At 39.6% G+C, this 21,055-nt stretch overlaps 1 protein-coding gene across 1 annotated transcript in view; it reads right to left on the bottom strand.

Annotated features, from left to right (window-relative positions):
• The window catches only part of DOCK8 (dedicator of cytokinesis 8), a 69,017-nt gene that overhangs the window by 30,087 nt on the left and 17,875 nt on the right, over nt 1-21,055 (bottom strand). Inside the window, exons 14-25 of the mRNA XM_051642074.1 lie at nt 16,085-16,202; nt 14,529-14,599; nt 13,723-13,861; nt 12,190-12,291; nt 11,410-11,505; nt 10,115-10,349; nt 7,961-8,125; nt 6,039-6,214; nt 4,295-4,390; nt 2,854-2,949; nt 2,391-2,540; nt 558-671 (exon numbers count right to left, since the gene is read on the bottom strand). Of these exons, the coding sequence (XP_051498034.1) occupies nt 558-671; nt 2,391-2,540; nt 2,854-2,949; nt 4,295-4,390; nt 6,039-6,214; nt 7,961-8,125; nt 10,115-10,349; nt 11,410-11,505; nt 12,190-12,291; nt 13,723-13,861; nt 14,529-14,599; nt 16,085-16,202 (1,558 nt within the window). The remainder of the gene's footprint in view (nt 1-557; nt 672-2,390; nt 2,541-2,853; nt 2,950-4,294; nt 4,391-6,038; nt 6,215-7,960; nt 8,126-10,114; nt 10,350-11,409; nt 11,506-12,189; nt 12,292-13,722; nt 13,862-14,528; nt 14,600-16,084; nt 16,203-21,055) is intronic.

Raw genomic sequence — 21,055 nt, 5'->3', positions numbered from 1 at the left:
ACAGAGCCTTCCTTTGGCAGAAAAACTACAGCAGGTATATCACAAAACAGAAGCAAAACTTTTCCCTTCAAATACAACAAATAATTTCATAACAACACCCTGCATCATCTTTTTTTTTTTTTTTTTTTTTTTTTTTTTTTTTTTTTTAGGCTTGTAAAACAAGAAGACAGAGATTAATTATTTTGATTGAACCACTCAAATCTAAATACTGGCCTCACAGCAGTACACTGGAAGAGTCAGAGACTGAAAGATGCTGTATGGCCTGTGGACCCTGCTGCTGGGAGATGTCAAATAGTAGGGGAAGAAAAGTGGGTCCATGGATGTGCTGCAGCAGTGCAAGGCATGACATTTTCAAGAGTCTTCACCTCCACTCAGTTTTTTTCTGCAGACTACAAATCAAAAGAGGTTTAAAGTCTCTGCATATGCAATAGGAAATAGGAAATTTACCTGTCCCTTTAACACAGCTCAAAGGATCTTGATGGATAAATTAATCAAACAGAACAGAACACTGGGCTGGCCAAAAGCCAGATATAATCCCTATCATGCATGGTGCCTACCTGATTACAGTAATGTTTGATGAGATTAAATACAAATCCTCGGTCCATTAAAGAAAGAAGATCATACAAGAAAAATGCCAGGCTGATATTAATTTTTTCTGCTTGGTCACTTTCCTTAAAAAAAAAAAACACAAACAACCAAAAGAAATGCAGTTATGATGTATAAAACTTATATAAACATATAATACTTTTCAGAATAATTTAAAAATAAGTGTAGGGGACAGCTCCCATAACTCTCATGAAACATACTGGACAGGATTGTTTCAGTTCTTCAATTTAAATTATCTTTTAAGAATCATACAGAATTAATCCTGTAAATTATTTCACCTATTGTAGCTTTCACAGAGGAATATCACAGGATGAATTAACAACTTTATCTATGCAAACCTTTAGGCTGATAACAATGAAAGGCAATTGGGACCTGTTCTGAATTCCCTATGGGCTGCAACCTTGCAACCTGAAGCTCTGACATTAGAGAATGCTGTTTCAGGTACTTAAAACATAAAACACTGTTTTAAATTATTAATAAAAACCTGCAATGGCTCTGCCAAGCATCTTGTTTAGAAATTGTAAGTGTAAAACTGATGATAAAAAGGTACTGGTAAGATAAATCTGTGGGTTTCACCATTCAGCAGCTAAGCTCTTGCATGCTTAGAACTGGCCTGATTACCAGCTGTGCAGCCCCCAAGTGAAAATCAAAAAGAACTTCACCTGCCCTCTAAATAAGGCTACAGTTACTTCAAACACAGCCATTTAAATAACAGAAGCTCAGTAGCATATGAAGTTCACCAGAGAAGTTTGTGATGGTGCCTGAGGGATCTGCAAACATTTAATACTCAGGGCCCTAAGGTAGGTTCTCTGAAGACTGACAGGAGATGACTGAGAAAAATGTTGCCTCTACTTGTGTGTCTGACTAGTGAGAACAGGTGTGCAGTACCGCAGGGTGGTTATGATTTAATTTTTCATTTTTCAACATTTTTGTTTTGTTTATTTCCTACGATCTGGAATTTATACAGCAAAACATTTTTCTACTGTGAAGAAAAAATCAGTTTTCCACTACCTGACTGGGAGGCTAAAATATTCCAGACATATCACAGTAGAATCACAGGGCTATCTGACATGCTCAACCATGTATTGAAACACAGATTATTACTGCCTGGGTTTAAACATCAGACAGACATTACCTACTGCTGCTCTGTACAACAAACCAATGGCCCTAATTCTGCAAACACTGGTGTGGGATTTTCACACATTATCGGGTTCTATACACTCACTTTATCAAAATCATATTGAGTTAACAGCCCATAAAAACCTGTGTATTTCTTGTGAGGAAGCTATAAAATACTAATCTCTTGGAGAAACCTATAGTTCCATTAAAACATTTTTGATGTAACAATTTTTTAGCTTGAGAAGCCAAATGCAGAATAAAGCACTATATGCAGTAGGAAGGAGGGTAACAGGAAAGGGGGATAAAAGGAATAAGCTCTGCTTGGGCTGCAGTTTGATGCCCTGCTAACCTAGCGTAAAGGAGCACTGCCACTGAAAACTGGCATCCAGCCTTTCCTGTTGGAAGGAAAGGGGATTCTGTCCCCACACCCTGCAGCCACACTGAGAAGCAGGCTGGGTAGCTACGCTGCATAAAAACAGTCTGCCAGGGGAGCACAAAGCTGCCCCTTGCATAGCCACAATTCTGTCTTAAGGTCTGTGTGAAAACACTACCTTGGTTTTGCACTAATTCTAATGATACTGTTGAAGGTGAAAAGGGGTTAAATACAGGTCAAAATAAAGTAGGATGAGTAGCAAGAATCCATGGTGCGTATTTCATGCATTTACCTTCTGTGGTTTGACTAGAAGTGCAGCAATCTCTGAAGTAACCACACTAACTATAGTGGTAATATCATCTTTGAAGCGATCAGAGAACCGGCTTCTTCGAGGGTTATCTTGCTTCTCTATGTTGTGCACATACTGAGCCATACTCTTTATCTGTAAAGCAGAAAAAAAAGATACCTAAAAATGCCCAAACTGGAAGTAAAGCTACTGCTTCAAGTTAATAAATGGGAATAAGATACTTATTATATTTAACAAGTATTTAATGGAGGACTTTGCCATTACAGGCTGTCAGTGGGAAATCTGAGTGAATATGGAGAATTCTTTAGTTGGACTTCCATTATTTGGGACCTCACCTTTTCACAGTAGGCTGAATATTGAAGAGATCACCATCCAAGTAAATCTGTGCCTGGAACACCTCCTACAGTTCAACATTTACTTATTCTAAAGTATCACTGTCAAATCTTACCAGGAGCTCAAAGAAGAACCAGGCATATTTGAAGACAGATTCTCTCACCATACCCGTGCTGACCACCATCTGCAGTGCCAGCTCCTCATGGAAATGCTAGATAATAAACAGAGAGTGTTGGGAAATAGTTTTCAATCAACTAATCCTCTAGTTTCAACAACACTCCTCTTCCCTGTGGGAAACTTCTCCATACTGGAGAATCAGTAGCGGATGGGGATCTGTGGACATCCCTGTAGGATCAGAAGGCAGAATTGAACAAAATTACATATAAGGAATGTTGGTGTCAAAATTGGGACCGATTTTTCTGTGGATTCAGAATCCTGGATAACTAAACTGGGAAATGCCTTTGGTCTGCCCTCAGGCCATTGGCTGTGTACATGACAGGGAGGAGATCCATTCTCCTCTCCCCCCTGCAGCTTTCCATTTAGCACATCCATATTTTTTGAGATAATGTAGAGGGGTAAGATTGTCCCTGTGGCAGGAAAGAAGGACACAGCAATAACCACAGCAGAGCTTGTACAGAGGTTTGTAGATGGAGACAATACTTTGTGCTATGAGATCTGGCCATAAGACACCCAATTGCAATGATCTAAACTTTAGGAAACTAAAATCTGAACTAAAAATTTATTGCAATGTCTATTTTCTTTTTTTTAAATACCTTACACAAACAATAAAGCTAATGAGATTCCTAAGGACATGTAATTTGAACAGGATGTATTAATCCACCCAATATTCAGATTGGTACAAACCTCTCTGCTTTTTGGCAGAAATCAAACCAATAAACAGGAGTAAGAAAGGAGAGTTTATTAGCTGTAACTCAGATTCTGAACTGCTCATTGCAGGGTTTTTCCCTGCTTTTTCATCTAAAGCCACAGCTGCTGATCAATGCCAAACATGAGCTGCAGATCTGAAAAAATTATCTATGTGATATGGTATCTTCTATGTTGTTAAAAAAGCTATCTGGGAATACATACACAAGAGAGGAAGGAATTCGTTGGTTCTAAAAGAAACTGAAAGGGGTAAAGAAAAACATTCATTACAGAAGAAAGGGATGGAAAACATTTCTGAATGCAATTTGCTGTAACATGTAAAGGCAGGTATCCGAGGGTAAACAGCAGTGGAAAAAGACAGAAGTCCTAACACCTTGAGAACAAGAGCAAAGGGAGGATCCAGGCAGGCTGCTACTTGTCTAAATCTGCACTGGAAAAGGAATCTAAAGAGTCTGGAGCAGACGCAGAAATGTTTGCATAATATTTACCCACTGATTCAATATTCCACCACAAACTCCTTTTTCCATAAAACTAGCTGGGGTTTTTTTTGTTGTTGTTTTGTTGTGTTTCTCCCCCTCCTATCTCCTAATTTAAAAGCACTAATGACCAGAACAGCCTCAGGAGGCTCCAGGCTTTGCTAATGTGCGTTTTCATGCTTACTGGTAAGCTACCTTTTTATTGGATGGCCTTGGACTCGAACAAGCGCTTTGCATGTCTTTTGTTCCTTCAACATAGAAAGACATCCGACTGGAGCTGTGATCCACAGGCTGGAGGGCATAACCAGAAGAAACACATAATAGTAAGTTAATAAATAACCTAAGCTAATTAACAGAGAATAAATCAGCCTCGCTGGTGGTTTTGTGTGTTTCTTTGTTTTTTGTTTTGGTTTTGGGTTTGTTTGTTTGTTGTTGTTTTTTTTGTTTTTTTTTTAAGGTATGCGCAGAGGTTCACCTAAAAAAGCTTTTCTCTTTCCTCCTCCCCATCCCCCTTCCCAGTGGAGGCCAGAGATTACCTGAATGCAGCAGCAGGAGAGTGCAAATGACAACAGTGACATCACCTGCCCAGTTTTAGCACTACAGCCGCATTTTAGAATCACTACAATTCACCCTACATCTAAAATTAAGTAGTCTTCCTTCCATTAAAAGAATGACGATTTAAAAGGCAGTGAAATGGACGCAGCCAATTATAAACTGCTACATTTATCAATGTGCTGAAGCTGTACTATCAAACGTTTTAATTTTGTATTAATTTTGGGAAAAAAACCACCTTGCGCTCCTTTTTTTTTTTTTAGGACACAGTACATTATAGTAAAATTCCTAAAGCTATTAAGTTCAAATTTACATTATATAAACTTGCTATGGATTAATGCATATGTCCATGTAAACAAATCGAATACATTGGCAAATCCTGTAAATCTTACTAGCTCTGGTTTAATTGCTGAAGATAAGCAACCATTCACTTAGGAGAAAAGACTTCAAAATGTTTCTGAAAGTAATCTGCTAGAGAAGCAGTATTTTACATTTGTAACAGTCAAAGAAAAGGGAGGGTTCAGAGCTCAGTAGATAGCTGCTGCAGAACTTTGCCAGGGCTGCAGCTAGGAGCAGGCTCCATGCACAGGAAAAAAAAAACCGCTTTTGTCAGGGGCAGAGCTTCCCAGCTCCTGCTGAATGGGGAACTCTAGATTGTGGTTTCCCTAGAGAACTGAGCACAGGTGTCCTTATAGAACTCTGAGATGAGCCTGGGATTCTGTAGACCAGCAGGCATCAGGTGCCAACCAGGGAAACAAAATCCTGCTTCTTAGCTAGCATTGTCCTTTCTATCCTGAAAGATACAACATATGCATGTGGTGTCTGTACTTTTGGCCATACAAAACCATGAGGCTGCTGTCATATTAATTGCCTATATTTTTTTAAACAGGAAACTATTCAGCACCAAACAGACTCTGTGATTTAAAAAAAAAAAAAGAAAGAAAAAAAAGAAAAAAAGAAAAAAAAGTGTCAAAAGGTTAAAATGAGGGAGAATAATTATCAGTGCATTTTGAGAAAACTATTTTCATTCTGAGGAGTCCTTCACTCAGTCCCCAGTGTCTTTTCTCAAACTGACTCAGTGCAACCTCGACCAGCCCATGTCACCAGATGTGAACATAAGCTAAATGTCTGGAGGAACAGGAAAGTGAGGCACATCAGAAAAGCAAATCCTTCTGTGGACTTTCTAATCTACTAAATAGAGACAAGAGTTCTTATATTTTGCCCTTTTCACTGGTAAGAGACATCAAAATTTAGCAATGGGATTTAACAGCAAATGCTTCTGGAGAGACATACAGTGCTTTTACAAGAAGTAAATCCAACCTGCAAAGACTGTAACTAGATTATTAGGTTTCTCCAAATCTCCAGATATTTGACTTTGTTCTCTTACCTTGGAAGACATGATGTTTTTGACCTCCTCATCAGTAGCAGCTTGTGTAACAGTGATGTCAGGATTGCTGCAGCTTATCACTCTGCTCTGCAGGAGTTTACTGCCAACAGACGCTGCGGAAGTGCGTCCAAATGTGTAATAACGGGACTCTGTCAGAATGGCACTGCTGCCTGCACCTGCCCAGGGAGAAGTTTGAATTAAGACTGAAGAACATATGTAGGAGACAAACATGAGGTTCAAGACAGCTTTGCTCAGTGCTGTTATAGGATCAGCATTTTACATAGCATAAGGCTCCTAAAAATCTCACCACCAATTACTTAATTAACAAATTGCATAGGCATTGAATGACAAGGTGCTGATGTCTTTCCAAGTCAGTAGCTCACAGGGGGATTGCACAAGCAGTAACAAAAGATTAACAGGGCTACCTGAGCAGCAAGCACTATTATAATACCTCCTTCTTCCCATCACCTCTTTTTAATTTGCTCTAGTTTAAGGCAAGATTCACAGGCCTAAAAAACAAAGTATCACATTCAATATACATAACATTTAACACCAGATTCAAAGTATCCAAGGAAGCAAGAACTGCCAGCAGGAATTTCCCTGAATTATTATCTAATTTTCAGCCTCCCCATAGACCTTATTTTTCAAGGATAAAGAATTTCCAAGTGTAGGCAAGCTCAGAGATTTTAGCACATTCTAACATCAGTCTAAACACCCCTCAAGGGGTATTTAAATAAAAGGGCCTACATATCCTTAGCTCCCACAGCACAGGTGGTATTAACAGTTAATACATAGCAATTGATCAAGTGAATCCTATAGGCTTTAGGACAATGGACTGCAGAAGAATAACAATGGTTGTGGTTGGAAGGAACCACTGGAAGTAATCTGGTCTAACTTCCCTGCTTAAGCAGGGCCACCTAGAGTCAGTTGCACAGGACCACATCCAGATGGCTTTTCAGTATCTCGAAGGTGAGAGAATCCACCATCTCTCTGGGCAGCTTGTGTCAGTGTTCCATCACCCTCACATGAGAGGAATGTTTCCTGATGTTCAGAGGGAATCTCCTGTGTTTCATTTTGTACTCATTGCCTCCTGTCCTGTCACTGAATACAAATGCAAACTGCCTGGTCCTGTCTACTTGGATCTTCCCTTCAGGTCTTTGTATATACTGAAGACCATCCATGAGCCTTCCCTTCTCCAGGCTGGACTGACCCAGCTCTCTCAGCTTTGCCTCACAGGAGAGATGCTCCAGTCCCTTCATCACCTTTGTCACCCTTTACTGGTCTTTCTCCAGTATGTTCATGTCTCTCTTGTACTGAGAAACCAAAACTGGACACAGTACTCCAGATGTGGCCTCACCAGTATGAGGAGAGGGATTACATCCCTCAACCTGCTGGTTAACGTACAGGATTCGATCGTCTGATGACATCCATAATGTGATGGAGAAAATGGCAGAGCCTGGCCCTATGCTGCTCGGCAGTAAGTTGGTTTGCACGGAAAGTAGTTTACTCACGTACAGGCCAACTGGCATCTTAAGCCAATTGTAATTTTTGGAGGAAATTCCTGTAAAGAAAGCCTCAGTTTAGATGTCTCTCACTTTCATGTTCATGAAACTACTCCATTGCATGTAGCTGTGGAGTCCTCTCACTTCAACCCTGCATCTTAAATGACAACTGATAGACAGAGATTATAGGGGCAAGTTCATGTTGCTTTCTGCAGCACCCAACTCCCTGACCTTTCTCTGAAACAAATGTTATACCTGAACAGTGTTGTGTTTAAATGCTATGCAGTCTGGGTCTGCAAAGTTGTCTTTCCTATTTTATAGGCCGGGTCACAAAGTCCTCCTCTCAGAAGCACTGAGTACCTGCTGAATAGCATGTAAGGAGAGAAAAGAATGCTTTTGTAGCCCTTGCACCAGTATTACCTGGTTTGACTACTTCCCTTTGAGGGTCTGGCAGACGAAATACATAGTAGATGTAAGATGCCAGAAGGCAGTTCCTCCCATGCTGGTCTTTGCTCAGGTCTTTGCTGTTGTGCAGACTGTTCACTATTGCAACCACAGATTCAAAGGCAAACTGTGAGAAGTTGGCTGTGAAACAAAGGCAAGAGTTAGTCTCAGCTCTGAAGGGTACAATATAATTAGGGGAGGGTATTCTTTATACCAACAACTAACCCTATATGCTTTAATTCAGTCCTTAACAAATTCAAAGCTCTAGACAGCAACTGCTATACCTGACCAGACCTAAGGTCAGCATAAGCAAATAACCACTCTTCAGTAGACCAAATTACTTTCAACCCAATCACTGCTACTCCATTACTTTGTGCTGCATAAAACTCTCAATGACCATGTTCTGGTTTGGTTTGTTGGGACTTTTTGGTAGTGGGGGAAGGGCCCCAGGGGTGGCTCCTGTAAGAAGCTGAGAAGCTCCCCCTGCTCCAAAACCAGGAAGCCAAGGAGCCATTAGAGGGAAAACAGATGGGCTTCTGTGATTAACATACGAAAGAATCAAGCGGAGAGAGCAGTTAGAGGGAAAGAAGAGCTGTGCTGGAGAGGTGAAAGGTAGTGCTGGGGTGAAGATCCCGGGTGGTGGGTGAGGAAGAAGGGGAAGAAGGTGCCAAAGCAGAAGTTTCCCTGCAACCCATGGCAAGATTGCAGGCTGTCCCCTTGCATTCATGAAGGAACGTGGTGGAACATTCCCTGAAGGTGCCAGGAGGGGTGAACTTGGCCAGTGGACTTGGATTTTGTGACCAGTGGACTTGGATTATGCATCTTTGGAAGACCCCAGCGCCAGGGGAGTTGGGTGTTCCCGAAGCAGCCCGTGACTCTGTGGGAAGCCCAGGCTGGAGCAGCTCTGGACCTCGTGGGAAGGACTCATGAAGGAGAGGTTCGTGGAGGACTCTCTCCCATGGTAGGTACCCCATGGGGAATCAGGGGAGGACTGTAAGGAATCCTTCTTCCTGAGGAGGAAGGAGCAGCAGGAACCACCAGCCTGTGAACTGACTCTAAACCCCATACCCTGTCCCCCTGTGCCGCTGGGGGGAGGAGGGAGAGAAACCGGGAACAAAGTGATTTGGGCCCGGGAAAAAGGGAGGGGTGGGGTAACATATGCAGGCCCTGCTCTGTGTGTTGTCTGTGTCCTGTGTGTGTTTGATTGGTGTGAAATTAAATTATTATTTTTTCCCCGAGTTGAGTCTGTTTTGCCAGTGACTGTAATTACTGAGGAATCCTACTTGTCCTTTGTCTCAACCCATGAGCTTCTAGTTGGACTTTGTCCTTTCCATCCCAGAATGTGTGTCTGTGTGGGTGTGTGGAGCGGTGTGAGGGGGAAGCTGAGTGAGCTGCAGTGTGGCTGGCTCTTTTTTGTCCTGTTAGGCCCAAACCATGACACACCATTTCTAGAGCATTCACACATTTCATATAAAATACCTATCTGAAGAACATGAAGACTCATTATTCTCCAGCTGACAGAAAAATGCAAGCTAGCAGGCTTTTCCCCATATATTATAGTGGAAGAAAAGTGCTGATTACCAAAATAACTTAAATAAAATATACCACTGTTTCCAAGTATGCCTTCCCTCCAGAGTTAACATCTGTAATGGGAAACTGGCAGCCTTGTAACAGAAAAAGATGTGTATATTAGTATACCCTCTCTTTTTTTGTGCTCACCTAATTTTGTCTAAAGATATTTGGGCAGAGGATATGTCTGCCCAAATGTCAGCAATGTCTGCTGTAGCATAAGTGATTTTGCTGGTGTTTGCCTTGCAAAACCACCAAATTCCAAATGAAGTTAATCAACAACCCACTTTCTGACATATATTTCCAGGTAAGTAAAGTATTACAATGTAACATATCTCCCAACTAGAGTCTGGGAGTCTTATATGTAGGGGAAAAAGGACAGAAGGCAGTAGTTCAGTTAAAACTGACTGAATTGTGAAGTGAAACTGTCTTGAGAAGAACAATGCTTTTTGAAATTGGGTACCACAAATACTAAATCTGAGTCTGGATGTTTAGCAATCATTTACCCCACAATTCTAGGTTGCTTGCACTACCATTCCAAAGCCATGCACCAGTAAATACCTGTCTGCCCAGCTATGACCATGGGCTGTACAGCCAGCTGGAAAAGTTTATCTAGTACCAAATGTAGAAACAAGACAAGAGGTTCAAGGCGTGAAGAATTCAAGCAGATGATGCTGAGTTTCAGTTCATGTTCCAGTGCAGCCTCTGTAATCTTTTGGTCCATCAGTCGAATTGGGAACGTCACTTGACTTTCAAGAGAATGGCAGAGAGTGAAGAACTTCTCCAGGTGATTGTCCTGCAAATACAGTGCAGCCATAGCTAAGAAAGTCAGTATAGTTCAGCCTGCTGCTAACTAATCAAAGCCTGATTGTCCCACCTGATGAGATGAGATGAGAGAAAATATTTTCACCGTTCTGGCTTGCAGTGGTAGCTAGCCCTAGAGATCAATTTGTAAAGCAGCTGTAACAGCCTTTTGTTTGTTCCCTTTCATCTGGCTCAAATTCAGATTCTGGTTAGATCAGACTGAACACAGAAAAGGTAAAGCCTTAACTAATGTGATTGCTTCATTTAATGTTCCCTTTCTCTAAAAAAATTCCATCTGTAGTCCCTCTGCCACCCACACCTAAGTTCCAGCCTTATGAGTATGCCCTACTTGTATTTAAAAAGCATGCTGCAAAGTGGTGATGGACCTGCTTCAGACACAGGGCCTCCAGTTGTTCTGTCATAGCTACCAGGGTTATCTGGAAGGGGATAATGGGTAGGAGATGCTGTAAAGCAGCAGAAACAAAATAAAGCTGCTTTGCTTCAACAAGTATCCCAATAAGACGGGTAAAGCTCCAGTTTCCTCTCACATTCAAATAACGAGAATCTAAAAGTTCTCATTCAGCACTAAGCTTGTGTTCCCACACCATGTGACACTGACAGCTAAACTGCCTGAACCACTCTGGTTGTATAACCTGTCACCAGAGTGGGAGGTGCTCTCTTTGCAGATGTGGGTACATGGCTTGAACTAGCTTTGCAGAATAGAAGATGCAGACTGCAGAAACTGGCACTGTGCCCTGCCAGTGTCTTTCAGAGCCTAAGCAGATCCTTGCTGAGCTGAGAGGACACCAGGCTTCCTGTTGCTTGATGTGACTTACTGCTGAATCTCCTCATTTGTTCATTTGTACCGATAGATTTCATTACACCAAATGATTTAATTCGGTGAGTATATCAGGTTATTTCCATAGCTGTTAGCTGTTTCTAAATGTATGAAGGCTTAAACATCTCAATTTCCTAAACCTCCTAAGTCATCTGGGACATCTGAATTCTCTTGGAAATGAAACTACAGCCGTGTGTCGCTTCTGATGCATTACCTGAGTATGAACAGACGAAACAGCCTGCACTTCAATATTGAAAACACCCTTGTGTCCTTCAACCCACTTAATAGGTGGTGTCTGACATGGAACTTTCTGTGATAGAAAAGAAATATGAGAATCATCATCTTCCTTTTAATGATTAAAAAGAAAGTCTGTTTACGTTGGGGTCTATATGGTATTTGTGCTATTCACTTCATTTTAGACATGTGAATACAGTGCCATAGACAGGACCACAGCTTTCTCTTCTCATAAGACTAGATGGAGAGAAGATAATTAATTTAACAGTGTTAATATATATCTTCTGATGGGATATTTTAAAGGTTAGAAGTTCCCAGTTAAAGCACTGCCAAAGGCACTCCATAGTGATGTGGTGGGGGTTTAACCCTCTGGACAGTTTCCCATATTTACTCAGGGGGCACAGTTTTTTGCTCCAGTAGCAACACCTGATTCCATTTCTCCTCTCTCTCCCACACAGCCACAAAAAAATGAGCAAATAATCCTGTGGAAGAAAGCAAGTTATTGACTTGACACCCTCTAAACAAATGTGTCCTTGATTAGACAATTTGTAAGGATTTGCTTGCATAACTACCTTTAAAAAACACAGTATAACAATATGAAAAAATAATAAGAACACTGGTGACAATAACTCCAGACCTTTCCCCTTCTGAACTACAAAAAGGAGGCATTGTTTACAAGTAGACAGCAATGTTAGTTTGTGAAACACTTATGATGTTCTTCTACATTAGGAAAACATTATCTTTTCATAATTTTCTTTACCTCAGGAGAGTGGATCGAATAGTGGGAAGGCAGCTTATCCAATGCAACAGGGAGACAATAATGTCCAGTTTGAAGACGATCATTTAATAGAATCGGCAGCCACTGAAACAAATGAAAACACAGCAATATTCATGACTATATATGATTAGGACTATTTATCTAATTTACTGTGTAGAGTCAACAAAACAACAAATGAGATATTGACCTAAGCATCTCTGTTCTAACCTACTCAACATTAATTTCTTTGCATTTTGAATTCACTGATAGCTACTGTAGAAAAATGTACAAGACGGCTTTACAAACCGTCTCTTTTGAAGAAAACAAACAGAGCTTTTCATGTTAGACATATATTTTTCTCATAAATGCTACCAGAAGGATTTAGTAGAGTCCGTATTTTTCTTAAAAAAATTACATATCTTGAATACACTGATCCCTAGCTTTGAAGCAGATTAACGGTTAAAGTTTTGCTAAGGATGACTTCACTATCTCTGTCATGGTCACCGTGATGATTAAGGCCAGAATGACCCACTATAACTCTGTACTGATATTTGGACACACAAGTTTTCTCCTATTGACATCTGAAAGAGGCTGTGCGTTTGGGCATCATAGGGCAGAAACATTTTATATTTAGGTGATAAGGAGCTTGAAAATTAAGTCCTCACTTACGTCAAGTCCTGCTCCTGAACTACAACTTAATTTACTTCTTACCAATCCCATTAACATTGGTGGGACTATACCTGCCCATAAAAGCAAGCCTATTCAAAAGCATTGTGAGCCCTGGGATCAAAAGCAAATACAAACTTCACAGCAGCAATTCATGGAAAGCACTTGTCTGGCCCCACAGCTCAACTGCTGGCCTTGGTGTTAGGACATTTTCAAATCTTAAGTATTATCATAATCTATGCCTTCCTCTTGTTTTACAATCTCTCCAGTTAAAAATATCAGTTGTTAAAGAAAAGGGTTAAAGAAACTATGCTACAATATGTATTTCTTAAGCTAAAACACGCTAGTCTCAAAGTGAATACAATGAATGCAAGAGAATAATATTTTACTTTCTAAATTCTTTCTGTTTTTTAATTTTGATGTGGGTAAAAGACATTTTAGAAAATAAACAATATGCCATACAAAACATAACTGGAAACATTTTATTAGTTATTACCTCATATATGAACATGTTAGATAACAGTCAAGAATTGTAATTGCTTATGTTTTAAAGGGTTTTTTTTGCAACAAACAGAATTTACCAGAATTAGGCAATATGCGATTGCTGTTGCAAATATTTAGGTGCATAATTAACTTCCGTTGCATCAGGTGAATTCATCAACTTCAAAGACACTTAACAATGTAAAATCATCAGATGAGGACACAGCACATGTTGCCTATGGTTTCAGTGAATTAATATTAAGACCTTCTACTGTTTTTGATATATTACCATAATCAGAAAGTGAGTATTTGACAAAATTATTGACAAGCAAGGAGTCTGTTTGTATGGGATGTAGATACACACACGCTTACGTATCTCTTGGAACTTACTGAGTACCCCACGAGGGTTTCCACAGATGCTCCCTGCTTTGGCTGGCAGCTAATGTGATAGAACGTGAACAATAGATGGTGTTTCTCTGTGAGTTTTGCTGGCAACTTAATTTTCACTTCTTCATAAAAGTCAGGGGACCTGTTTAAAAATGTCAAGCATGTTTCCCATGTAAGTATGAGACTAAGCAGAAGGCAAACTTGCGAGTAGGGTTTTAGATGCTAGAGTTATAATAACTGTATAAATCCTGAAAACAGCACTTAGAGTTGAGTTAAACAAAGTACATACATATACAGCTGTATTTATGAACTATCTACAGCTTTGAATCAGGAAGAGCATAGCTGGTATAAAGTGGAATGTTTCAGCTTTTACCTTTCTACAGTTTCAAAAACATTCAATCTTAATCTTAGGTTGCAGCAGGTTCATTGTGTCAATCCGAAATCCTGAGTCCACATCCATAACAACGAGAATGTCCCTTCAGCTCATTTGGATCTATGAATTAGTTTAGGTGAATGCTGTTATGAAGCTGTGCTGCTGCTTTCTGCTTGTGCTCCCTAATCTTCAGATTAGGAATATTTTCAACTAACCTCTGAAAACCTCCAAATATGAAAAGCAATGATTGCCTGTGCAGTGGTCACTGATGCAAATACATGTAGCAATCCAAATTAGATATGAAAAAGCCAAACTAAATGTAAATGTTTAAAATGGGTTACTACTAGCGTTGCTTGATTAACTATGCAGGCTAAGAATTATGTACAGAGGTCATGATTAACACTTCTCAAGTCATACAAACAGTAACAATACTTACTTATTATGATATGTGACAGCTGTGTGTATTTCTTGCACAAATTCTGGACCCGAAGATTTCCCAAAAATTACCTACATTAACAAGAAAAGAAAGTAATAACAGTCAAGTCTAAAGCATGTAATTGCCATCATCTTGTACAAATTTTAAGATAGTACCCAAAGCCTGAAAATTACTCTTCAATTTTATCTTAGCATGTTGACATAGATATCTTACTACCAAGCATCTTCTCCACACACCATTCAGTGTAAAACACCAGGAAAATGGAGCAGAGGTGATTTCCAAACCACTGACTACCTCATGTGACATTCTACAGTCATGCACTAAAGAGTCAGGAATTGCCAGAATAAAGTTATGGCAAGTCTTTTACATATTGTCACATTGCCTTTAACTAAATGATAAAAAGTTAGACTAAAATTATGTTTAGAACTTTGTTCTTCAGTTGTAGCCTGCTCATTTAGGGTGAGATGTGTGTCAATGTAACTTAGAGGTCCAAATGAAGACAATCGATGATGAGAAATGGGGATTTTTGGTGTTTGATTTGCTTCCCTCATTTTAGACACAGTCTCATAGTAAGGTCCGGCAATCCAGTAACTTTAAAGGGAGCTCTGGGAGATAAGCTTAGACAAGGATATCTATAAAGCACAGTCCATATATATTGAGATGAGGCTGTCTCACAGCTGAGAGGGATGCCAGATGAACTGCGTCTGTCCTAAAAAGCTGTCAAAACCTGACTGTAATTATGGGCAGAGTTCAAGGAAACGAACAACGCAGCATTGTGTAAAAGATGCTACATTCAAATGGCACAGCTCCAACCCTGGAAGTAAAGTGGCTTCAGAAAACACTGTGCTGATGCTCCGATTTCAATTCCAGAGACCATGTGGCTGCAAAGTATGCAGAGTTAGCACACTGATAAAGGCTGGTTTGGTGTCAGTCCTTGCTCCAACATATTGTTGGATTCAAGTTCCTCAGTTAAATATTTGCACTCATTTTTTCCCCACCTAACACATTAAATCACCTGCTCTGCTAATAGTGCACATGTATTCCTTACCATGCAGTGTGTTTCAATCACAGAAAACCTACACTGCATGATTGTGCACCTGTTCAGATTCAAGCAATGAAGATCTCAACTTCTACCTTCCAGTACTGCACCTGAGTATTTGTGTACATGTAGTGCATATGGAAGAGTTACACTGGAAGACAGATGGCATAATTTTTAAGAGATGTCTAAAACCCTATTCATTTTACCATTAGAATTTCCAACACAGCATTGATTGAATACAGTGTTACTCTTCTAAAAATATGGCAGGAAGACCTAGATAAGAGAGAGTAATATGTCTTTGTGCCCCTCAAGTGACAGGTATTTCCTGTTGTGGGTAAGGACTACAGCTCTATTTTCTGGTGGGAATTACAAGCTTCACAAGCTCTCTGATGTTAGGCTTCCTGAGGCCTCACTAGAAACTGTGGTGATGGGAAGTAAACAATGAGTTATCTCTTCAGAGGCTCTTCAGAAATGCACATAAGCAAAAAGCCTGCTAAGAAATCCCAGCATTTATTACTGGCATGGCACAGGACGGGTCTTCACCACACATGAACTGGATCTTGATGGTAATGTTTCTTGCAGAAGCTGGTCGGTTAGCAAAATTCAGCCTCCTAGGATATACATAGAGGAGATTTCTGGAAGAAAGAAAAGGAAGAATAAAATGTGTAAATGACAAACATTTGCATTTCAAAACGAAGTGCACTAACTAGTATTTTGCAGTTTCTCTCCCTGTCCTTCACTTCCACCTAAATAGCTAAAGTTCACAAGGAAAAGGTAAGTTCTTTTACTGTGACACTTAGAACATCCTATGTTTAAGGTTTCTCATATAGTAAGCTATGCCTTTGAGAAGGCAGTCTTCCTATCTCTCTCCCTCTTTTTTTTTTTTTTTTTTTTAATATGCAATTCCCATTTTAAATTAATAAATATCTTTTCTTACTGTAATGATAAGCAGGAATCTCTCAAGAAAGCTACTCCCTTCTCAGCTGTGAATAATCAGATTTTGGAAGGGGTAAGGAATCACACGAAGGTGATAAAAACAAGTAAATCAGCAAATGAAGCCAACAACTGAAGTTCATACATTCCTAGCTTATAGCAACTAATGGTATATATCTGGAGACTATGCAAATCAATCAGCAGTACCAATTACTTTAGCAAATACAAAGATGAATTTTCTTAATAAAGACAAATAAGAACTATAACTCTAGAAACGGACATTTTCCAGTAATTAATATGACTAATGCTTTTAAATACAGCATACTTTGCTTTTTACTATCCTCTGTACATGGACACATCACTAAAGGTAAAAAGCACCTTTAATTTCTCTGGGGAGTTTGGCAGCACAGAGGGTCTTCCAAGTTCAAAACTCAACAATTCTGGTAGAAGTCAAAATGCTTATAGCAAGCTTTTCCTCCAGTGAAGTCTATGTCAGGTCTAAGATTTCAGCTAAATCTGGATTACACACACTCCGGCATCATGATTACATCTATTTAATGTCTAATTTTTCTAGTCTGATACAGAATTCTCACTGTTTATCCTCTCAGTGTAAGGAATAAGACTAGTGTTGGTAGAAGCCTGCTGCCTTCCAATGAGAAACAATGAGAACTTGTCATGGGCTTTCATGCTTTCTTTTTGTTTGTGATAGTCAGAAGCTACACACAAAATTGCCCCATCAATATAGGTATCTCCTCAGCACCACTGTCAGCTGAAAATGTGGAGCAGCTTTGGAGAATGTTGTCATCAAGTTAGACAGCCCACCATCTATTTATTGTATCCCAAGACCTGGAAAACTGTGGTTGACTCTCCTTATTGCCATGTGTCACAATGGGACAATACTCTTCAACTGCACAGTCCAAGCTGCTTTGCTAACCAACACATGCTACTTGAGTCATGGCTTGCCTTAGCAAACAAACATGTAGCTTGCCTTTCCCTTTGCTCAGAATAGGACTCCTGCCTGCCACACTAATGCACTTTCTTCCCTACTTTCTTAAATGCAATTTCTGCTCTGCCAAATTCTGCCCAAGATGAGATTATGAAAACCTAAGTGAAAGAGAGGAATATATTGGTAACCTCCACTGAATTATGTTTGGGGAAATGACATATTAAATGAAGGTTATTATCAATATTACATCTGTCAGAGGAGAAGGAATACATGTAAGGGAGGCTGCATAATCCAGTCATAGCTTCATTAATCTGCACCCCAGCTGAAGATGTCACAAATCCATATAATGTCCCTGAGCACTGGATTTTACATTTACATGTGCCTTGTGATGAAAGATACATAAAAATCACAGAGAGCTCTTCACTGACTACACAACCAAGGAAGCATTATTCCAGCAAGTACTGTACCAAAGAGCTACAGCTTGTGCCATTTATGCTCAAGCATAAATGCTCAAGCATTATACATCACCAGTATTTCCTCTCTCAAAAATACTCAAGGATGGAGTAGAATGCTATCACCAAAGCAGAAGGCCTCCAGCACACACTGCAGACTTTGGCAAATCTGAGCACAATGGCAAGCAGTTTGCAACTAAATGAAACAAAACAGCAAAGGAAAGGGCTTTTCCCCCACCTTCCTCTGAAAATCCCGTAAACATTAGGCACTTCACTACCCAAGAGAGGAATTCCTGAGGCTGGTTAAACTGAGTTACTGCTGGAGCGACGGGACAAATCTCTCTTCCTCAGCACCAACATTTCATACTGGCAGTAAGTGGCATAATTTTAATTTATATTTAATGAGAAAATAAAGTTATAAACAAACTTTAAATTATATTCTTTTTTCCTATTAAAAATAGAAGGCTATTGAAAAAATAAATCTTGGAATGTTTTGACATTTTCAGGGAATGATTTTTATTGAAGAAATGTAGGTACACAACAAAAAGAAGTGCTCAATTTCACAGTGCACAGAGAAAGTGGGCTGGCTGATCGCTCCGGCATAAATCAGAAAGAGCATAATTTAAAATAATGGCATTACACCAACATAAAAACTAGCAAGAGCTAAGTTCAAAGACCGTAACAGAAGACTTTGCTTCACCTATCACAAAGGAGAAAGCTATTATTTAGCAAAAAAAAGACTTTTTCCTCTGAAAAAATTTACATTGGCACGTTCTGTCTCCCCAGGATAAACAAAACCTTTGCATTTCTTTTTAAATATTCAGGAAAAAAACTGAAGCTAGAAATATTATTAGTATTTGTCTGGACACATGCAGAAGTATTATTATGCCAGTAAGAGCTTACCAGCCTGTATTTTTATAAGTTTTAATTTATTTGTTATTCAAATACATTTCTATATGTAACCCTCTCCTACATTCATGGTAACTTTAACAGAAAACAGGTAATTATTTCATTCACTTTTAATTCTTCTTATACTTAAATCTATACCACTGGTAAAAAAAATTGGTTTTCGGACTTATATTTAAAAATTACATTTAAACATAAATCACCTGTAACACACTAGCAATGGTATCCTGGCTTGCAGCAGCAATAGTGTGGCCAGCAGGACTAGGGAAGTGATCATCCCCCTGTGCTCAGCACTGGTGAGCCTGCACCTCAAATACTGTGTTCAGTTCCTGGCCCCTCACTACAAGAAGGACATTGGAGGTGCTGGAGCATGTCCAGAGAGGGGCAATTGAGCTGGTGAAGAGTCTGGAGAAAAAATCTCACAAAGAGTGGTTGAGGGAAATGGGGTTGTTTAGTCTGGAAAAAAGGAGGCTGAGGGGAGATCTTATCACTCTCTACAACTACCTGAAAGGAGGTGGCAGTGAGGTGGGGGTTGATTTTTTCTCCCAAGTAACAAGTGATAGGACAAGAGCAAATGGCCTGAAGCTGTGCCAGGAGAGGTTTAGATCTGATATTAAGAAAAAATTCTTCACCAAGTGAGTTGTCACGTACTTGTGAAGTTACTCAGGAAAGGGGATGAGTAAGCATCCTTGGAAGTATTTAAAAGATGTGTAAATGTGGGATTTTGAGACATGATTTAGTGCTGGACTTGACAGGGTTAGGTTTACGCATGGACTTGATGATCTTAAAGGTCTATTTCGAACAAAAATGATTCTATTATTCTAAATACATTGGCTTACATTCCCTAAATATGCTTTGTCTGTCCAAATGGAGCACTGATGATGTGATTGTGTGGCAAAAAGTGTCTCACATGTGGCTAGGTGATTCTGGCTTGTCAGAAAAGGAGGTGCTTTCAATGGCACTGTGCAAATGTAAATGTTAATTCTTGGGCGCCACCAAGTTCCAGACTCTGCTGTGTCCTAATGTTTATGAAGCTGCCTCCTCTTACTTTCTGGGAAACTATTGCTTCAGTTAATTAAGTTTCAGTTGGCAACTGCCCTTTCTCCTTCCAAACTGGTGTGTTGTCACAAGGCAGTTGAAACATGACCTAGCACTTCTGCATTTTTACACAATTTCCTTAGTGTATCTAACTAACTGTCTTTCAGATTTTATTTGGGTATTAACTGATTGAGTTTCCTGTTTACAGCATAACACTACTTATGGCATGTCAGTTGTGTCATCACCATTGATTCAGTAATTAAAGATTAACGAAGGCACCTATTCTTTAGAGATACTGTCTTTGTTACTACAAGTTAGGATGGACAGATCCTACCTTTTTTTTTTTTTTCGTTACCAAGGCTTTTACTTAAGGTGAAAGTCAACACAGAGCCCAAAAAACCTGAAGAGATTAAGTATACTGGGTGTGAACTCTTGCTCAAAGAGTGTAACTGTTGAGCTATAGCAAGAATTTCTACTAATGTGGGTGTATGTATTCAACATAGACACCCTAGCAACTGAAGGATAGTGTGGAGACAACCAAACTTGGTTCACAAGATGCACAAATTAATTTTCAGCATGGTGGCTTTGATATTCATAATGTCTGGATGCCGAAGTTTATCTTGGTGAGCACTAAAGAGAGAATATTCTGTGCAGACTCAACTCTCCTTCCTGCTTTTCATTTTCAAAAGCAGATCTTGAGGCACTACAAGGCTGCACACTGGAGTTAACACATGCTGCTCCTTGTTGGGGCCAGACAATGAATAGGAAAATTAAAATTCTATCTTATTTTTTCATTTATAAAAGGGGCATAATTACTCAAGTTCACTTACATTTGCACATTAATTTGTGTATATATACAGAAATGTCTGCATAACTCCCCTAATTTTTATTTTTATTTTTAGAATATTTATTTCTATTTTTCACACACAGAGAAGATAGAAGTACCATACCACTCTGCTTTTTAGCTTTCTAGCTCTTAGAGTGCAAAGAAACTGCCCTCAGGAGTTTGAATATCACAGATTCACAGCACAACCTAGGAATAACTCCTCCAAAACATCTAATAAGGTGATATCCAAACTGGCTTGCTTATTCATTTCCCAGCTGACATCACACTGCAAGTTGGTATTGTATGATATGATGGCACTTCCTCTTTCTACTTTTCTTAAAACCTGAGATCCAAATCCAGGTGTCACCAACAGTCCCACTGACTCTC

The sequence above is a fragment of the Apus apus genome, chromosome Z (genome assembly GCF_020740795.1).
Source record: "Apus apus isolate bApuApu2 chromosome Z, bApuApu2.pri.cur, whole genome shotgun sequence".
NCBI lineage: Eukaryota > Metazoa > Chordata > Aves > Apodiformes > Apodidae > Apus > Apus apus.
This window is presented reverse-complemented; position numbering and strand designations above follow the sequence as displayed.